This window comes from Chlamydomonas reinhardtii, chromosome 10 (assembly GCF_000002595.2).
Source record: "Chlamydomonas reinhardtii strain CC-503 cw92 mt+ chromosome 10, whole genome shotgun sequence".
Classification (NCBI taxonomy): Eukaryota; Viridiplantae; Chlorophyta; class Chlorophyceae; order Chlamydomonadales; family Chlamydomonadaceae; genus Chlamydomonas; species Chlamydomonas reinhardtii.
Window position 1 is genome coordinate 1,515,631 of NC_057013.1, and position 18,419 is coordinate 1,534,049.

Here is an 18,419-nt window from a genome sequence, read left to right on the forward strand (position 1 = left end):
CTTGACTCCGCGTCCAACATCCATGCCGAAATGTATCAGCAGATTGCCGGCAGAGCTCAGCGCGGTTCTCTAGCCCTAAGAACGAGATCTGCGTTCAGCTTCGTGCCGTTTCTTCATAAGAGGTAACGCTCGCTCAGTGGACATACTAGAAATGTGCGCGCTGATTGAGTTCAGCGTTGAGTTCGTTGATTGTTGTGAGTGCTGGGCATTGAAAATAGTATTGCTGAGTTAGTACTACTTTCAATTGCCTTTGGACCAACCAATGGCTCGCGCGCTAGTGTGCCAACCTTTCCACCCGCTGGCGGACAAACCCCTGCATGGCTCACGTTGGTGCGCTTGATGACGTAGAAACCATATCGAGCGATCTTTCAACTGGCTTATCTTGTCAGCTTTTCCAGGATTACTCGAAAATGTGTTCGCAGCCCGGTTCACGCCCCGCATGACGTTGCACTCGTAACTTTGCGCTGGAGCCCGTGTTTCTCCACCAGGACATATAATGGTGTTTAATTACTGTTCTTATAGCACCATTTTATGTGGGTTACACAAGACGCTCAACATAGGAGCAGGCTCACGTTGCAAAAGCGAGGCGCTCCCAGTCCTGAATCCAAGACCATGATCTGCATACTTAAGCCGGCCCAGCACACTCTTTAATTTAATAGCCTATCAAGTGTCAGTAATATTAACGACACTTACAGCAGCAGCCAACATGCGCGCAATCTACGCAGCGCTCCTCCTGTGCAGTTGTGTTGCGCTCGCCCAGGGCGCGAGCAAGCGCTGCAATGTGCTGAGCATTGTAACCAACGTTGGCAGCTGGACGCCGACGACTGGACCCGCCAAATATGTCGGTAAGTCCTTGACCGGTTTCTCTGCCAGCCAAGCCCGCCGATTTCGTACACACTCATCCAAGCCTCCCCCGCTCCGCGTCCCGCTGGCCATCCATATACAAGGCGTGCCCAAGCCGACCGGCTACTGTAAGTCGCTGGGCGTGTTTCCCAGAAGGGGGCCGCCGACTGCCTCACTGCTGTTCGCCCGGGTGTAACTCGGTGCCTGCCGACGCACCTGACTCCTAGCGACCGTCTCCTCCCGTGCTAGCTTGCTGGTCTGCCTCATGCTCGTCCCTGCCCGCCGCTCTGCTTTCACTTCCACTTCAGGGCTTGTGGAGTTCACGCACTCTTACACGGTGTTCAAGAACGCGGGCTGCTCCGTCACTGTGGCGTCCCCGAAGGGCGGCCTGGTGCGTGAGAAAGAATTAACTACGGTAGCCCGACGTGTGCGTGCCTTGTTCACTGCCACGCCGCCCATGCTCCTGCTGGCTTTCAGCCCCCAACAGTTCCAAACTTGCGCTTCCGTGCTTGTGGACTATCGCGTATGCGTGCAGGGCCCAGCCGACTCCCAGGGATTCGCCTTCTACGCCAACGACCCCGACTCCAAGCCCCTGGTGCGTGCGTGCCTCTTCGTCCCTCCTACTGCCGGCCGTGGGTGGCTGCCATGCACACCTGCCAGGTGGCTGCCAAGCCGCTCGTCAGGCGTGCACTCCCAACTTCCCGAAGGCCCTGCCCCATCACCCTCTCGCTCACCAATCGCCTCGTCCCCATCGCCCAGCCTCGCATGCCGAAGCCGCGCCCCTCCTAGCAACTGATAATTAACATCCCCGCGCTCTCATTTAAATACTGTGCGCCACATGTAGGTAGCCAAGCGACCCGACGGCAGCTCCTACGTGCCCCTGACCGAGAACACCACCGCCGCCGGCTCCATCACCAACGCCCAGCTCGCCAACTTTGACATCCTGTTCTTTGTGGGCGGCACAGGTGCGTGCGTGCCCGCATACGGTATGCATGTACAGTATGTGCGGCCGCGGCTGCGCTGGCATATCGATTGGGCCGTGCGTGGGGCGGGGGATGCTGGATGTCAACAATCGGGACTTGTAGCTTGACTACGCTTGCGTGCCCCACGGACGCACTTTACCCAACAACCCCTCACCCACCCACCATCGCTCCGTCAGGCTCCATGTGGGACTTTGCCAACGACGCGAACCTGCACCGCATCATCCGCGTCATGTGGGAGTCGGGCAAGGTGGTGTCGGCGGTGTGCCACGGCCCCATGGCGCTGGTACACGTGAGTAATGGACCGCGTGCGACCAAACTACTGCCACACACACACACACACACACACACACACACACACACACACACACACATACACACCGAACGTGGCTCACCCACGTAAGCATGTGTGCATGCATGTACCTCTCTTAGTCTTACTTGCTGCTAGGCGCCGCCTGCAATCATGCCGTTTACGGTGGCGCACTACTGCATGCAGTGCACAACACTGTGCGCCCGACCGCCTGCTGCGTGCCCCGCCGCCCCTGCCATGCTGCCATGCTGCCATGCTGCCATGCACCAATGGCCTTCCTTGCCTCACCTGCCACGCACCTACCCCTCCTCGCGCACCCCAGGCCAAGCTGTCCGACAACAGCTCGCTGGTGGCGGGTCGCGCCATGACCGGCTTCTCCAATGCTGAGGAGGAGTGGCTGGGCTCCTCCAATAACGTGTGCGGCCTGTGCTACCCCGGCAATGAAGCCACCGGCTGCTCCGCCGGCCTGAGCCCCGCCAACTGCAGCGGCCCCCATATGCCCACCGAGTATGCCAAGCAGGTACGGTAGGGGTGCGGTATGCGCGGCATGAAACACACACGCGAAGCCATGCATGTGCGTGCGTGCACACATTGCACATTGCCTGGCCCAGCAGTATGAGTAGCTCTCTCTCGTGCGCTGCACACGCCCAGCCACCCATCCACCCATCTCCGTCTGCTGGTCATCCATCATGCCACGCCGTGTCACGCACACGCCCCGTTCTCCATGATCGGCTTATCTCCCCCCCAGGGCTCCTTCCTGCTCGAGGACGGCCTCAAGGCCTCCGGCGCCATCTACATGTCTACGCAGCAGGTGCGTGAGCGAGCCCACCCGCGAGGGTGCGATGGCGTTGTTCGCGGAATCCTGGCCGTGCATGCGGTGCATTTGCGGCATATATACATGCAGTAGCGTGTCAAATCCCAATAGCAATTGGCTGCTTACTGATGCTGGCTGAGCGGCTGCGCGTGCGCGTGTGCAAGCATGCACGTGAATAATGCGCTGGTGTGCCGGCCCTACATTTCCCCGCCTAATGTTGAATGCGCTAAAGTCATCACGCATGCACACGCGCGGTCGTGCCTGTCGTGCGTACGTCTTACCGCGTGCTCACCACCCCTGTGTGCTACCCCGCACGCCGCCCGTGTGTGCATGGTATGTACCGTACAGGACTGGGCGAGGTTCTACTTTCGCCCCCACGTGGTCCGTCATGGCCGCTTGGTGACCGGACAGAACCCGGGTGCCGGCCGCGAGACCGCTGAGGCTGCCTACGACACTCACCGCCTGCTGCGCATGACCAAGAAGAAGAACTGCCCGGTGAGTGTCGCATGATGCAAGCTTTGCAAGTGGTGCTGCATGCGTTGGTTTGATTGCTGCCGTGGGTGGTTGGGAGCCTTGCATGCACATGCGGGGAGCGAGGCGCGCGCGCACGTAAGGGTGCAGGCACTTGTACGGCACGTGGCTGCACGTGGGAATGCAGGCACCACATCCATTGCTGGCTACACCGTTGACAGGCATCAGGGGATGGGTGATGCAAGTCTTGTCATGGAGTCCTGAACTTCCATGTGGGCCCACGCGTGCCTTTCGCGCCCATGCAGATTTGGTCGCAGTTTGCCGACACGTTCTGCTCCCCGGTGCAGCAGACCGCAGCTGGTGAGTGTGAGCGCGAACGCGCGCGCGATGTGCGTATGTTACTGGACGTCGCGGTGTCGCCTGGGGCTGGCTCTGATGGGTTGGGGGGCCTGCTGAAACTGAGCAGTACATCCGCGTGAAGTGCCAAAATGCTAGCAGTGCTGATGTTGAGGCCCAGCGGTGGGGGAGCGGTCGGTGGGGTTGCAGTCGTTTCACAGTGTGGAATGGCCGTGGGATGGCGGAACACACGGCCGCGGGACGGCGGAACGGCCATTGGCAAGTGCCGGATTTGGCTTCCCTAGGCCACAGCCCGCTGCAGCATACATGCCCCACGTACGTGCCAAACCTGCTACCTTCTGGAACTAACACTGCACACCCATTGCGCGCAACCTGCATGATCGCAGACCCCCCGGTCAAGTGCAAGACCAACGGCTACATCCCCAAGTGTTGATTGGGATTGATTTGAAGAGCACTGCTCCTACATGCGGTTGCTAAGGAGGCAGAATGAAATCCACGGCGTCATCCCCACATGTCCCTACATATCCATGCAGCAAAATGTTCCATCCCGTAGACGTGATCTGACGCGCATGTTGCGTGCGTCGTACTTTCCTTTACTTATGGCTTATGGTGCATTGAGATGCAGCCGCTTGCTTGTTTGCGTCGGGGCACAGGGGTGCGCCCTGGCGTCGCAACCATACATGGGTAACGAGGAGGTGGCTGCCTTAGGGAGGCAGGAAAAGGGCTGAGCCCTCCCCTCCCGGGTCGTTATTAACCCAGCCACCTTGACGCGAGCGCCTATTAAGCACACGCAAATTGCACACGCCTCTATGTTGGGGGCCTTTGGCATCCCCGCAAATCAGGATCGGCATAAGCCATGAGCGTGTGTGTGCGCACATGCATGGCGCAGCACTTAATCTGAGTGAATGTTGCTGACCTCATGAGGTGTGGTTGCTGACATTGGTTGATGCCGGGCGCCTGTAGTACTGATGTATAACATGTTAAATGTATGGACCCAATTGTGCAACTTAATATTCCCCTTCGAACGTATTTGCATGGCCACCGTGCCGCGCGCCTCGCGAACCGAGCCCCTGCCTACCCGTACCATGTACCATGCACCATGTACCATGATGCACCTTCCAGCGCTGCAAGCCGCCGCCACTTGCCACCCGCCGCTCCATGCTATGGGCGATTCATCCACACCTTACCGACTCATGCCGTACTGTCCAGCCGACTGCAACCGCACCCCAAACCGCACCCCAGCACATATTGTACATCGGATAAACTTCCAGCGGCGCCTTGCCCCGCCGCAGATGCAGGTGCACTCACACATCCCGCAGACACGGCTCCAGCCACCTGGTGGGGACCCACACACCCGCCGACACCCCCACACTTTACCATTTCCGGCCACCGGCGATGCAGGTCCCGCGTCCTTACTTAGAACTGGTACAGTACTCGCGCGCCTCGCCCGTTTAGGATACTAAGGTTTGCCGTCACTCCGTCCCACTTGGGCTTCAAGCCCGCGCACTGCAGTGCGATGTACTGGTTCATGCGCTGGTCTCGAAGCGCCCGCACCTCTGGCGCAAGGAAGGGCGCAATCTTCACCCCCCGCGTTTGCCGAAGCATCCTAGCGTTGCGGAACAGTGCCGCATGCGTCACGTCGCCGACCAGCTTGACAAGGACGCAGGCAATACCTGGAGCGTAGAGCCCCTCCTGCCAGCTGCGCTGGTAAGTGATGCCCCCCTGAAGACCTTTCTTCACACCAAGCCAGGAGAAATCGCCTCTCGCCGATCTCGACACCAGCTCGGGACTGAGGTAGCTCAGCACCTGGTAGCTCTGCTCCCGCTCCCCATGCTGACTTGTCGCCTGCGGGACAAGGCAGGCGAGGTTAGATGCTTGGCACCAGACGTGCAGGTTGCATTAGTACATAGCAGGCATGGATATCCGGGCTGCAGTTCACAGCACGGGTTCCCCTACCTATATCTGAACCCAAGGTCGCGTTCGCTCGAAACAGGGCGAGCGTGCATAAGCATGCGTACCGTACGGCGGAAGTCCATTGCGAGGTGAAGTCAATTAGTGGTGCCCTCTTCGGCGCACAAGTTACTACGCCCCCAGGCAACCGAACCACTCCAATCACTGCCTGCCGGGGACGCACCTCTACACCGGTGGTCGGAGCGCTGTCAGGCCGCAGCACCGCCGGCGGCTGTGTCTGCTGCTGTTGCCCCCGGCTCGGACTCCGGCTGCTCCCACTGCCCCTCTGCCCGTCACGGCTGCTGCTGCGCCCGCCCCCGGCCCCTCGGCTCCCGCCCTGCTGCTGGGCCTGGTCGGCATCCGGGCCCCGCCTACGGCTCTCCTCCCGACGGCCGCCGGGGCTGCGGCGGCACTGCCACTCCACATTCCGGCTGCGACTCCGGTCGCGAGGCCGGCCCCGGCTCGCGCTGCGCGGGCGCCCCTGGCTGCCTCCAGCGCTTCGGCCTCGCCGGTCGAGCCCCTCCTGGGCCCGGCTTTCGGCCCGAACCCCTGGGGGGCTGCGGCCGCGGCTGTGGCCGCGGCTGCCGCTCAGACTCTTGCGCCGCTTCCATACGAGGGCTTGACCCACTGTCCAGTCCTGACCCTTGCCTCGGTCCCGGCTCCGGCCCCGACTCCGGCCCTGGCTCCGGCTCCGGCTCCGGCTCCGGCTCCGGCTCCGGCTCCGGCTCCGGCTCCGGCTCCGGCTCCGGCTCCGGCTCCGGCTCCGGCTATGGCTGTGGCTGTGGCTCCGGCTGCGCTTTAGGCTGTGGCGCGGGCTCTGGTGACCCTCATGCGCGGGGCCCGAACAGGGCTGCGCGCAGGACCCCCGGCTGCGCGGACCCCCGGACTCGCGGACAACTCGGCCTCTGTCTGACACGGCCTTGCCGGTGCCCCGCACTCCAACCACCTCGGCGGCAGCAGCAGCAGCAGCAGCAGCAGCAGCAGCAGCAGCAGCAGCAGCAGCAGCAGGCACGGCCGCTGCACCCGGTGCAGCCCCAGACAGCGGCCGCGGTGTTGCGGCCGCTGCCTGCTGCACACGTGCCGGGCTGCTGCGTTCGATAGGCGGCCCCTCTCGGCATTCCGCAGCCACCGTCGCTGCCGCAGGTGCCGGCGCCAGAACCTTGGGAGCGGCGGGGCTGCGAAGCTGCCCGCCCCCGGCAAGGCTAGGCCCCGGCCGGTTGTTGTGACTGCTGCCAGCGCCTACAGTGACGACAGGGCGGTCTACAGCTACCGGTATCACGCCGCCGCCGCCGCCGCCGCCACCCGACACCTCGCCAACATCGGCAGGCGCCGCGGCGCCGCCACGCTCAGTCCCATTCCCAGCATGCGGCGCAGCAGCTGCTGTGCCCGCAGACGCGTCCACATTAGGACCGGCGGCACCCGCCGCCGCCCAAGTCACGCTGGTGGGATGGCAGGTGGTCACGGTTGCTGCGCGTGCCAAGCACGCCACCTCCGCGGTAAGCTCCGGGCGTTGGTGTGACGGCGGCAAGGGAGGACCGCCTGCCTGCGGCTGCAGCGGTTGCGGAGCGCGCTGCTCTGCCGCTCGCGGTCCGTCAGACACCCTGGTCGGGGTCAGTACAGGCACGCCACCGTCACCTGCGGTATGGCCCAACGGGGCTCGTGCCGGTGAGTGCGGTGGAGGGGCAAGGGGCGCCGCGGCGGCGGACCCTGCGGTCGCAGCCGGCGGTGGCGGTGAGCCCCACCGCGACCCGCGCCGGCTGCTGGTGCTGCTGCTGGCTTGGGTGCCGCGCGCAAGTCCCAGGCCTCTTCGCGGGTGCAGCACGCCCGTCACCACCGGCTCGGAGCACCGGGGCGCGGCTTCCCCTTGCCCGGCGGTGGCGCTGGCGTCAGGGCCGGCGGCTGCGGTGCCATGTGCAGTCGAAGCGACCAAGGCAGCTGATGCTCGCGAGGGCGACGGCGCTTCAAAGGATGCCTGCAGCTGCAGACGCGGCGCCGCTGGCGCTGCGGTGGCTGATGACGCAGTCGCCGGTGGTGCAGGTGGCAACACAGGCAGCTGCGGCAGCGCCAGTAGATTCTGCGCTAGCCACACGTGCTGCGGCTGCTGCGGCTGTGGTTGCGGGGTCTTCGGGGGAGCATCCGGCGCCTTTGCAGCAGAAACAGGTGCACCCCACCGGGACTGGCGGCAGCGGGTGCTGCTGGTGCTGGTGTTGCCAAGAACGCCCAGCTTGCGCGCCAGCACCTTCCGCAGGGATGCCGAGCCCTTTGCGGTGGGTGCCGCCACTGGTGTTCCATCCGACGCACATTCGCCGGCGGAAAGGGTCGAGTCAGGAGGCCCCTCCTCGGCCATTTCGACGCCTGGCTGCTCACCATCAGCCGCCGCACGGTCGCCAGCGCCCCGCGGCACTACCGCAGCGGCCCCAGCCTCGCGGCAGGCTGCCGGTGCCGGCGCTGGCGGTGCCTCGGTGCCGAACGCAGCGCCTGCTGCAGCGACAGGGCTGCCGATACCACACAGCTGCGGCGGCGGCGATGCAGGCACCTGAGGCGGTAGCGGCATGGGCCGCTGCAAGGGCCGCCCTAGCGCCGCCACCGCTGCCTGCGCTGGCTCCGCTGCCGCCGCTGCCGCCGTTGGGTCCGCTGGCTTCTCCGCGTTAGCACGCAAGCGCGCCCACCTCAGCAGCCGTTCGGCCCGCTGTGCCTGCTCTTGCTCTGCCTCCTCCGTCGCATCATAGAATGCCGCCAGGCCTTCGCCGGCGCTGTTGTCTACCTCACGTATCGCGGAGCCGCCGCTCTCAGAGCCGCTGCCACCACCCCTGCTGGCACCGCCGCCGCCGCAGCTGCCATAGCTTGCAACTGCAGTCCGGCAGCCGGCAGCCGTCGACGGCGTTACAGGCGAGCTCCCTTGGGGGCCCCTCGCCCCTGCTGCAGCTGCTGACGGTGGTGACACAGGCGCCAGCAGCGCGAGCCCGGCTGCTGCCTGCATGCGTTGCACAGCCGCCTGCTGCTGGCCATCCTGCTTGGGGGTGGCCGTGGCGGAGCCTTTCGTATCCCGGAGCTCAACCGCGCGCGGCGCTTCAACAACCTGGCCACAGTGCTGGAGTGGCCGCGGCGGCTGTGGCGCTTGTGAAGGCTGTGGCGGTTTTAGCGGGGGCGGCGGCAGCAGTGGCGCGGGCGGTGGCGGCGGTGGCGCCTCGCGCCCTTCCGTCATCACTGCGTCTCCAGCAGCTACAGCCACCGAACCATCGCTATCAGAAGACCGCACTGCTGCTGCTTTCTCGCCGTCTGCGTCAGCAGGTGTGCGGCTCGCGGCTAGCTGCTCATCACAAGCTCGCACCGCCGCCACCGCCACGGCCCCTGCTGGCCCGCCCTCCGCTGTGCACGTGCCCGATTCCGTCACACTTGGCCCTGCCTGCACTGCAGCCTCCTTGAACCGATCATCTGCAGCAGCTGCCTTGTCGGACTGTGTGCAGGCGTCCGCCATTGCCACCACCGGCGCCCCGGCCTGAGATGCAGCCTCCCGGCCCCATGCTACAGCCTTGTCTGACTGTGTGCAGGCGTCAGCCATTGCCACCACCGGCGCCCCTGCCTGGGATGCAGCCTTCCGGCCCCATGCTACAGCCGTGTCGTGCTGTGTGCAGGCGTCAGCCATTGCCACCACCGGCGCCCCGGCCTGGGATGCAGCCTTCCGGCCCCATGCTACAGCCGTGTCGTGCTGTGTGCAGGCGTCAGCCACTGCCGCCGCCGGCGCCCCGGCCTGCTCTGCGTCACACCCAGCCTTCGGCTGCTGCATCTGCCCCTGGTCCCGCCAGCGCTGCTGCTGGTGTTCTTGTTGCTGTCGGTGTTGGCGCTTCACGATGCCTTCAAAGCGGCCGATCAGGTCGACCAGTGCCCGGCCAAACCCAGCCACCTCCTCCAGCTCAAGCCCCAGGTCCGGCTCCGGCTCCGGCTCCGGCTCCAGCGGCGGCTGACAAGCCGCCTGGTCCTCAGGATCACTAGCACCAGGACCCACACTGCGCGCTTGGCCAAAGCCCGCGGCGGCAAGCAGGGCTGAGGTTAACGAGCCACCAGGGCCGACGCCCCGCCCACTGCCGCCACCGGGCCGCGTCGGCGGCGTCTGGGCCTGCAGCTGTGCCGACGGCTGCCACGGCCTTACGCCATGTGGGCTTGACAGTCTCCCTGGGGCTTCCACTCGCTGATGTTCCTCCTGTTGCAGCGACAGCTTCAGCAGCGGTGGCATAGGTTGCGGCGGCTGTGGTGGCAGCTGCGGCGGCTGGGTTAGATGCGGATGCCGCTGCAGTCGTGGACTGTTGCGGGCCGGCTGTTGCAGCAGCAGTACCGGCGAGGCATGAGGCGTCGGCGGGCGGGTGGCAGCGGCAGCGGTGGCTGCTGGTGTGGGTGGCTGTCGGAGCTCCTCTGCGTTCTGCCCGCCCGGCGGCTCCTCCCACCACCTGATCAGAGACACGGACGAGGTGTCCACAGCCCCACTGATAGCCACCGCTGGCGAAGGCAGCGGCATGGGCGCCGCCGCTGCTGTTCCAAGTGCGGCCGTCCGCGCCGTGCGTGCGCCGCCGGCGGCACGGTCGTCCTGCGACGGCGGCGCCGCAGCTGCTGCCACCCGCCGTGAGCTCGTCCAGGGAACTGCGGTACGGGCTGGGGCTGGTGCCGCCACCTGTGGGGCCATGACAGGGCTGGCCAGCCCTGATGCCGGTGCCGGTGCCGGTGCCGGTGCCGGCGCTGCTTCAGGTGTGGAGGTGCGGGACGGCTGTTGCCGGCGCTGCCGCTTTCTCTGTTGCTGCACTGGCGTCAGCGATTCAGGGGCGGCGGACTCGGCGGCTGCGGCAGCCTCCGACGGGTCCAAAGCCCCTGCGCTGTTTCCACAGCTGCTGGTCGTGACAGTGCGTGCGTCAGCAGCACCCCGACTGCCGCTCGCGGCACCCACGGCCCTGCCTAACTCCGCTGCTACAGCCCCGCTCGACCCCGTCCCAGCCACTGCCGCGCTCTCACCCTCCTGCTGCTGCCGGCGGCCTGCCGCTTTCCGCTTGGCCCCGCGGCGGGCTGCATCACCCGCATGGGCAGAAACCGCAGCCCCTGCACACGCGTAAAGCTGCGCAGGCCGCGTCGCCTCCACAGCTGCTGCGTCCGCATCCGCCGTCGCGATGTCTGTGGCCGCCACCGCCTCGTCCAGCTGCAGCAGCGACACATCCGGCGGCGGCACCGCCTGTGTACCTGCCGCCGCCAGCAGCGTTTCGCCGGCCGCAGCTGCTGCCGCTGCAGCCGCCGCAGCTTGTTGGTACTTGGCCACCACTTGCGCCGCAGCCGCGCGGACCTGCTCGTCCAACAACCAAAGCGCGAACAGTCAAACCGTGGCTCCGGCAAGTAACACGAAACGATTGACATGCAGGCCTGACTAGCCTGACCACATACTGCAATGGTGGTGTGATAGATGCACATGGCACTGCAGCGGGTTCTCTCGCGTATCCTCAACCAAAACCCTGATAGATAGCACACCTGCTCCTTGGCATGCGACAGCGCTTGGAGCAGATGCTGTGTTGCCGGGCAGCAGCGGGGAGCAGGTGGGCATACTTTCAGGGACGACATGGCTGCTGCCGGCGTGCCGCACTGAAAGTCCCTTATTGGAGTCAACAACATTCCATCATACGCCGCAAGCACAACGAATTGAGTTACCGTAAATATGCACTTGCGTAAGACCCTGAGCACCATGCACAAGCAAGCAGCACGAAAGATAGGGGCACGCCCACACGCACCTGTGCCAACCGTCGCGTGTGCGCAGCTTTTCCAGGCACGCTTTCCTCCGTCTCCTCATCAGCGTCCTCCATCACACTTCCCTCTTCCCCCTCCCCCACTAGCTCCCCCTCCTCCTGCTCCTCTCGGTGACTCGGTTCTGCAGACGGCAGCGGCGGCAGTAGCGACCGCACCCACACCTCGCACCGCATCGCGTGCGGCTCGCCATCCGTCACCGCGCGCCGCGCCGCCGCCGCCCGCCGGGCCGCCTCGGCTCGGTGCAGGAGGCTGGCAGTGGGCGGCAGCTGCGGCGGCTGCAGTGGCGGTGCGGCAAAGCCCGCATTCGTCCAGAATGGGGCGGCGTCATCGCCACTCATCGCCACGCTCACCAACTGCGTACATAGGGGCGGGGCGGCAAAATAAACACACGCGCACGCAACAGGGCCATAGCTAGGATCGCGCAAGCTGGCGCAAGCGCCACCTGCAGTACCCCTACCTCGCTGGCTCGCTCGCCCTTTCGCCCATCTGCCCATTCACCTCGTAAAGCGGCGCCTGCGCCACTCACCGTTTTCTCTCGCCCCCTCACCCGCCCACCCAACCGCCCCTCCCCACCTCGTGTTGCGCGCGTGCGGCCTGCCTGCCGATGAGGCACGACAGCAAGCGCCCCAGGCCCCGGCGGCCGTGGCCCGGAGCCGTGCGCATGAAGAGCACCTGAACGCAAGACATCAGCAGACAGTGAGAAAGTGGGCGGCGGAGTATGTGAACATGGGGTTTGACGTCCAGGGCCCTTGCCACCGCCCTATGCCGTACAGCGCACGCAAGGAGCACACAAGTACACAGCACCTGCAGCTGCGGCCGCCACCGCCCCGCCACCAGCGCCGCCGCCACCTCGGCCGGCGGCGCCCGCCCCAGCCCCGCGCAGGAGGTGGGCGGGAAGTTGAGTCGCAGCGCCGCGCCACACACCAGCTCCGGCCCCAGCCACAGACCCGCGACAGCGCACGCCTCATATCTGCACAAACAAGTTAGTTGGCGCATGGGCAAGGCAGTGATGCATAGCTGGTGCATGGGTTTGCTTCCAGGCACGAAGTGACCGCACTATCATTGTGAAGGTCATGAGAGTGCACACAAACCCTTGTATGCTTAGCTGCGTCCCACCGTGCATGTACGTCCACTCACTTCGTGCTCGCGTCCAGCTTGCGTGTGGGGTCGACCCCGCTGCGGCCGCAGTAGACTGCGTTGCGCACCTGGGGCAAAGGCGTTGAAGCACGGGCGGGCGGGCACAGATCATGCGAAATCTCTTGCCGCAATTGCCAAGTGCTACATACAGCGAGGCCGCCGGAAGCTTCAAGGGAGCCCTTGTGTGACGGCGACTCGTTATACCGTGCCCGCCGACGGCCGTGTCCACGCGCAAGCCGCCTCCCCCCTATCCCACATGTGCATGCCACTCACAATTTTCCGCTGCGGCACGAAGTACTCCTCCAGCAGCACCCGTACACTGTCGTACTTGTGCCGCTCGCCATCCGGTACGCTGGGGCTGTACGGCGGCAGTAGCTCAAAGGCCACCGGCAGTAGCTGGGGCGGCTGCGGCGATTGCGCCCTGCTCGTGGTGCCGTTGTCGCAACCCACACCGCTGCAGGAACCATAGTCCTTGGATTCAATGCAATCAACGCTTGCGCCACGAGGTGGGGCCTGACCGGTGGTTCCGAGAAAGGATGGCGTGTTCCGGGCGGGGAAATTGAGGGTCCCGACGGTAGAAAACCACACGCGCTCGAATGTACTCCTATTATGCCAGGTACAGTACGCACCTCGGCAGCAGCGTCAAAAAGCCTGGGGACCTCGGTCACAACCTCGCGCGCGCATCGCAATGCCGCGAGCTCCAGCTCCTTGTGCTGCCCGCGCCGGCCACTCATTTTACGTATCTCCTATTACATTGCTGATTTAGGGCTAAGGATGAGGGTTTTAAAAGTCATGGCTGGGGACTTCCCGCCTTTTTGAGCGCGAAGCTGGCGTCTTGCTCTGCCTATGTATGCATTCATAGCATCAATTATCAGTGTTTGCGATTAAAACAGCGCGCCGTTTCGCAAAACCTGCCCGACCGCGACCCGCCTCCCATGCGGAGCTCCCCCTCGCTCGGGAAGAGGCCTAGGACTTGTACAACGTGTATACCAAGATACTTGCGTGCCTCCCAGCAGTAACTTCCATTCACCTCTCACATGCAGGGGAGGCGGTGCAGGATGGAGGGCGGTCGTCTCTCATCAGCAGCTGAGCACGCATTTGTGCTGGGACTGAGACAGCATCGCCTTCTCAAGCCCCCACGGCCACCAGATAGCAACCTCTTCATGTGCGCAGCCACCCTAGCTAGCACATGTGGTAGCGCGCGCTGCAGCCCCAATGCTGCGCTTTTCGGCAAGTCCCCTCGCCCGTGCCCAGTTGTGTTTGCGCGCAGCAGCGGCACCACGCCAATTACGCCAATCAAGCAAGCCGCCCTGCCCATCAAGGCATCAAGCAACTAACGGCCCGAGCGTCCAACTTCGATAGACCAATCGCCCTCTGGCCGCATGCCACCTAGCAAGCCATCACGGCCAGCGCACAACTTGCGTGCGACCCGCCCCTATCTGCTGCATGCCGGCGCGTCACCACTCACCGCCCACCTCCACAACCAGTAGCGGCGGCGTGGCCCCGTCCCAGTCCACAAAGTTGACGTGCCATGGCCGCGGCGGCGGCTGCACCTGCTGCCAGCCCGCCTGGCTGTCGTCGCACCGGCTGCTCCCACGACCGCCGCCGCTGCCCCTGCCCCCACCACCACCGACACCGCCCCTGCCGCCACGGCCGGCGCTGCCCCGCCCGCTGCCGCCCTGGTATCCCGCCCGGTGCGCCTCCACCACCGCCTGCCGGAGTGTGTCCGCCATCACGTGCGCAATGTCGCCAAGCGTAACCGTCGCCGCCGGCGCGGCACGGTCACCTGACGGTGCTGTTGCTGCTGCCGGAACGGCGGTTGCCGCGCCTGCAGTCGCCTCAGCCGCCTCAGCCGCGGCCGCCGCCGCCGCCGCCACGTCCTGTGCAGCCGCAGCCTGCGAGACGCCCATGCGCATTGCCGCCAGGAAATCCAACCAGCCGCGAAACGCGAGCACGGAGCGCGCGTGGGCGTTGAAGGCCTCGAAGACCGGCGCCGGCGGGGAGCCGTTGCGCGAGTCGTAGGACGCCTTGTTTGCCGCCAGCTGCCGCATCGCGTCCGCGGAGTTGGAGGGCCGCGCGAGGCTGTTGGCGAAGAAGGCCTGGAGCGCCACAAGCGATAGGCTGGTGCGCGCGTGCTCAAAGTGCAGCCGCAGCCGCATTGCGTCCGCCGCCGCCATGGCCGCCTTGCTGCCGCCGGCCGCCGCCGCTGCACCCGTGAGCAGGCGGCAGTCACCGCCGCCCTCCCACGGCCGCTCAAACGCGGCGGCAGCCGCCGCGCCTCCACCGTAGCCGCCGCCGCCGCCGCCGCCACGGCCGCCTGCGCTCGCTGCAGGCGCCGCCACCGCGGCCGCGGCCGCCGGCCGCCCCTGCTGCGCCAGCTCCTTCACCACCCAGCGCACCTGCCTCGCCAGCAGCTCGCGCAGGAAGGCCGGCGCGAAGACGTCCCACGGGGCGGCGTCCCGCGGCACCAACAGAAACTTGACCAGCAGCAGCCCCAGATCCGGGCAGTGTGCCTTGCTGCGTGCCGCCGGCTCTGACATGAACACCTCCACATCTCGCGCCGCCACGTCCAGCAGCGCCCGCCCCAGCCCGCCGCCTCCGCTCCAGCCCCGGCCACCGCCTCCACTTCCCTTGCCGCCCTTGCTGCCGCTGCCGCCGTCGCCACCGTCGCCGTCCTCCACCACCAGGGCGAGCAGCAGGTGGTGCAGGTGGCAGAAGGACTGCAGCGCCGCGTCCGACATGTGCCGCGGCACCGACCGCTCCTGCTGGCTGCCGCCCAGCGCATACCCGTGCTGGCCCTGCGGCTTCTGCTGCTGGTCATGCTTCTCAGGCGGCGTGCATATGTCCACCACCAGGCTGTTCATGAGCCGGGCAACCACGTCCAGCAGGTGCTCCGCACGCACGTGCCGCGCGTGCGGCAGGCGCAGCATGGCCGCCACGCTGTGGCGCAGCACGCGCAGCGCCGCGCGGCCGTGCGCCGCGTTGACTGCCAGCGGCAGGAAGGCGTTGAAGGGCTGGTTCCAGGCGGAGCGCCGCACGCCATCGGCTGCGAAGGCCGCGAGCGACAACATGTCGTGCGTCATGGACAGGCGCCGCAAGTTGCCGTCGTGTTCGTGCCACTCCACGCTCACGCCCACGCCCAGCACGTCATGCTCTGGCGGCACTACTGCGGTGGCAGTGGCGGCGCCGCGGCCGGCCCCGCCGCCAGCAGTAAACAGCGCACTCAGGACGGTATCGGGGCCGGCGGCGGCGGCCGGAGCTCCGCTGGAACTCCGCGCAGGGCTGCTGCGGTTTGCCTCGACTCGACGCCACGCCGGCGCGGCGGCGGCTGCGCCGGCGGCGGCACTGGCGGCCTGGGCGATGCCGCCGCCGTCGCCATCGTTCTGGCGGCGGCTGATCCAGGTTGCGGCGCCCGGCGGCGTCTTGCTGAAGAAGCACACCAGCTCGGCCTCCTGCTTGGCGCGCAGGGCCGCGTCCGACAGCAGCAGCAGGTGCGCGGGCGGGGCTTGCAAAGCAGCAGTGGCAGCGGAAGCAGTAGTGGGGGAAGCAGAGGCCCACCCCAAGGCAGCGGCGGTGGTGGCGGCGGCGGCGCCGGCGGCGCCGGCAGGCGGCGCAGAGGCAGCGCTGGCGGTGGAAGCAGCAGCAGTGACGGTGCCAGCAGCTGCTGCGGCGCCTGCAGCAGCGGCGCCGCTTGCGGCCTTGCTGACGGTGCCGGCGTCGGCGTGTGTGAAGATCTTGTGGATGATCTCCATCGGGAGGTCAGGCAGATGCTGTGGGGCGGCCGCCGCCTCGTTACCCGCCTCCGCCGCCGCCTCCGCTGCCGCCTCCACCGCCGCCTCCGCCGCCGCCTCCGTTGCCGCCGCCGCTGCCGCTGACGAGGCCGTGCCGCCACTGCTGACTGCGCTGCTAGGTGCCAGTAACCTGCTGCTTACTCCGCCGCTGCCGCTGGACCCTGGTCCGCCAGCGGCGGTGTCGGTGACGGCGCCGCCGCCGGCAGTCGGCGGCGGCACCTCAGCTGCCGCAGCAGCGGCTGCTGACACCGATGGCCTCAGGCCAGCTGCTGATGGCGAGAACAGCCGCGGCCTCTCGTGGAAGCCGCATGAGCAGGTCAGGGCACGCCGCAACCCGCCCCCGCCCACGCCCTGATTCTGCTGCTGCTGCCGCTGCTGCTGAGGGGCCGGCTGCAACGGGGCTGCTGCGGCGGGGTCTGCGGGCGCCGGGGTCGGGGCTCCCGGGAGGTGGTGGGTTCGTGCCACGGCATGGCCGTACTCCTGGTCAATGGAGTCGTCCGCCAGCAGGAAGCCGTACAGCTGCAGTACGAGGCCGCAAACGTCGTACGCAGCGCTCCAGCCCTGAGGGACGGAGGGAAGGGAAGGGCCGGAAACGGGAGCGCAAGGGACACGGGGCGGATGTGTGAGCAACGGTTCGGAGGTGTACGGGTGGGGGCGCTTCTACCTATGTTCCAACAGCATATGCACGCGAGTGAGTGCGCGCCTCCTGCCCATCCTTCCCTGCCTGGCTTCTTCCACCTCGGGCTGCCCATCATGCAGCACGAAGCCTTGTGATGGCGGTAAGCTAGGGAACCTCCAGTCAAGCCACGTCGTCGTTCCACATTTTGGCTCGTTCTGGCACATGCGCTTTAGGACTTGAGGCATGACACGGACGTTCACACCACACCACAGCAACGCAGCAGCACAGCTCGCTGCGGGACAAAACACGAAACACAAGCAGAACGTGGACAAGAGCACGGCACACATCACTCAAAACGTCGCATGCGATGCATACGGCATATCAACGTGCAAGGGATTCTGTACCTACTCCGCACAAACCATCCAGCAGAGCAACCCGCCGCCGGGATGACGCACGCCAGACCCTTCCCACCTCATGTATGCACCACAGACATCAGCCCTTGGGTGCCCACTGCTCCATTCCGCCCTCCACGCTCACCTTGTATGGCCCCGCAAGGGCGTTCAGCTTAATCATGTCCAGGCATATGTAGTAGCCATCGCTATCTCCAGTGAGCGGGGAGTGCCAGCCGCGGAATATGTTGGGGTGGGTGAAGCCGGGCGGGGCCTCCATCAGCCGAACGTCGGGGGGGCGGTGCGGGTAGTCGGGCGGGAACGTGACGTGCAGGTGGAACACGCAGTCCGCGAACGGACCCTCCTGAAAGCGGGGGAGATTGGGTGAAGGGGAGGATGCAGAAGTAAAGGGTGTGCGATGGGACAGTGTCAAGGCAGGTTGGTGAATTTCCGTAGGGTGCAGTAATTCCCAGACCCCAGAAGATGGCAAACCATTTGCAATGCAGAAGTAAAGGGAGATCGTCACAGCGTCGCAGCGGGACAGCGGAGGGGCGTCGCGGCGGAGCCCAGTCAGCACATGGACGGCGGGGCCCACCCGGTGGGGCCCAAATCGGGCGGTTGGTGATGTCAGCCACACGCAAGAGAAGTAACTTCGAGGCAGATCAATCTATCACGTTGAAATGCATACAACAGCATACACATCGGGGCCTTTGCGGCGCTTACCTTGGGCGACATGTTAATGGCCACTCGGCTGAGCCCGTCCTTGGGCTCGAGCTGCTGCAGCAGCGCTGGTATTCCCAGCTCATCCTTTTCAAGTGCCCATTGACGCAGGTCGCGTTGCAGCCGCCGCACCGCAGAAGCACAAGGCGGTGTTGGGAGCGCAGCCATGACTCCTGGGCGCACTGCGGGCTTGGGCAGTGCCTGCTATTTAACGAAGTATACAGTAAACGCCTACAACAGAAGTATACAGATTACAAAAG

At 65.8% G+C, this 18,419-nt stretch overlaps 3 protein-coding genes across 5 annotated transcripts; 1 reads left to right on the top strand and 2 right to left on the bottom strand.

The window, feature by feature from the left end:
* The first annotated feature begins 41 nt into the window (after window positions 1-41).
* On the top strand, window positions 42-4,283 carry CHLRE_10g428950v5 (uncharacterized protein). Its single transcript, XM_001702649.2, has 11 exons — window positions 42-845; window positions 948-971; window positions 1,152-1,234; window positions 1,379-1,438; window positions 1,688-1,808; window positions 2,003-2,115; window positions 2,456-2,653; window positions 2,882-2,944; window positions 3,296-3,442; window positions 3,724-3,778; window positions 4,162-4,283. The coding sequence occupies exons 1-11, from the start codon at window positions 707-709 to the stop codon at window positions 4,206-4,208; spliced, it is 1,050 nt and encodes a 349-aa protein (XP_001702701.2). The 5' UTR covers window positions 42-706; the 3' UTR covers window positions 4,209-4,283.
* Window positions 4,284-4,285: 2 nt separating this feature from the next.
* On the bottom strand, window positions 4,286-13,151 carry CHLRE_10g428966v5 (uncharacterized protein). The gene is made up of 9 exons (XM_043066605.1): window positions 13,105-13,151; window positions 12,914-13,045; window positions 12,641-12,708; window positions 12,308-12,473; window positions 12,077-12,175; window positions 11,488-11,856; window positions 11,231-11,266; window positions 5,910-11,048; window positions 4,286-5,620 (listed from the first exon to the last, which is right to left on the bottom strand). The coding sequence occupies exons 1-9, from the start codon at window positions 13,105-13,107 to the stop codon at window positions 5,192-5,194; spliced, it is 6,441 nt and encodes a 2,146-aa protein (XP_042920002.1). The 5' UTR covers window positions 13,108-13,151; the 3' UTR covers window positions 4,286-5,191.
* A 54-nt stretch (window positions 13,152-13,205) lies between these two features.
* Window positions 13,206-18,391, bottom strand: CHLRE_10g429000v5 (uncharacterized protein). Of its 3 annotated transcripts, none has more exons than XM_043066606.1 (3): window positions 18,163-18,391; window positions 17,588-17,803; window positions 13,206-16,992 (listed from the first exon to the last, which is right to left on the bottom strand). In XM_043066606.1, exons 1-3 carry the CDS (start codon window positions 18,325-18,327, stop codon window positions 14,098-14,100), a joined length of 3,276 nt encoding a protein of 1,091 aa, XP_042920004.1. In that variant the 5' UTR covers window positions 18,328-18,391; the 3' UTR covers window positions 13,206-14,097. The 3 variants fall into 3 exon arrangements, with proteins under 3 accessions (XP_042920004.1, XP_042920003.1, XP_042920005.1); XM_043066607.1 differs by adding an exon at window positions 17,161-17,342 and having other exon boundaries at window positions 13,206-17,091; window positions 17,588-18,381; XM_043066608.1 differs by lacking the exon at window positions 13,206-16,992 and adding an exon at window positions 17,276-17,342.
* Between the last annotated feature and the right edge of the window lie 28 nt (window positions 18,392-18,419).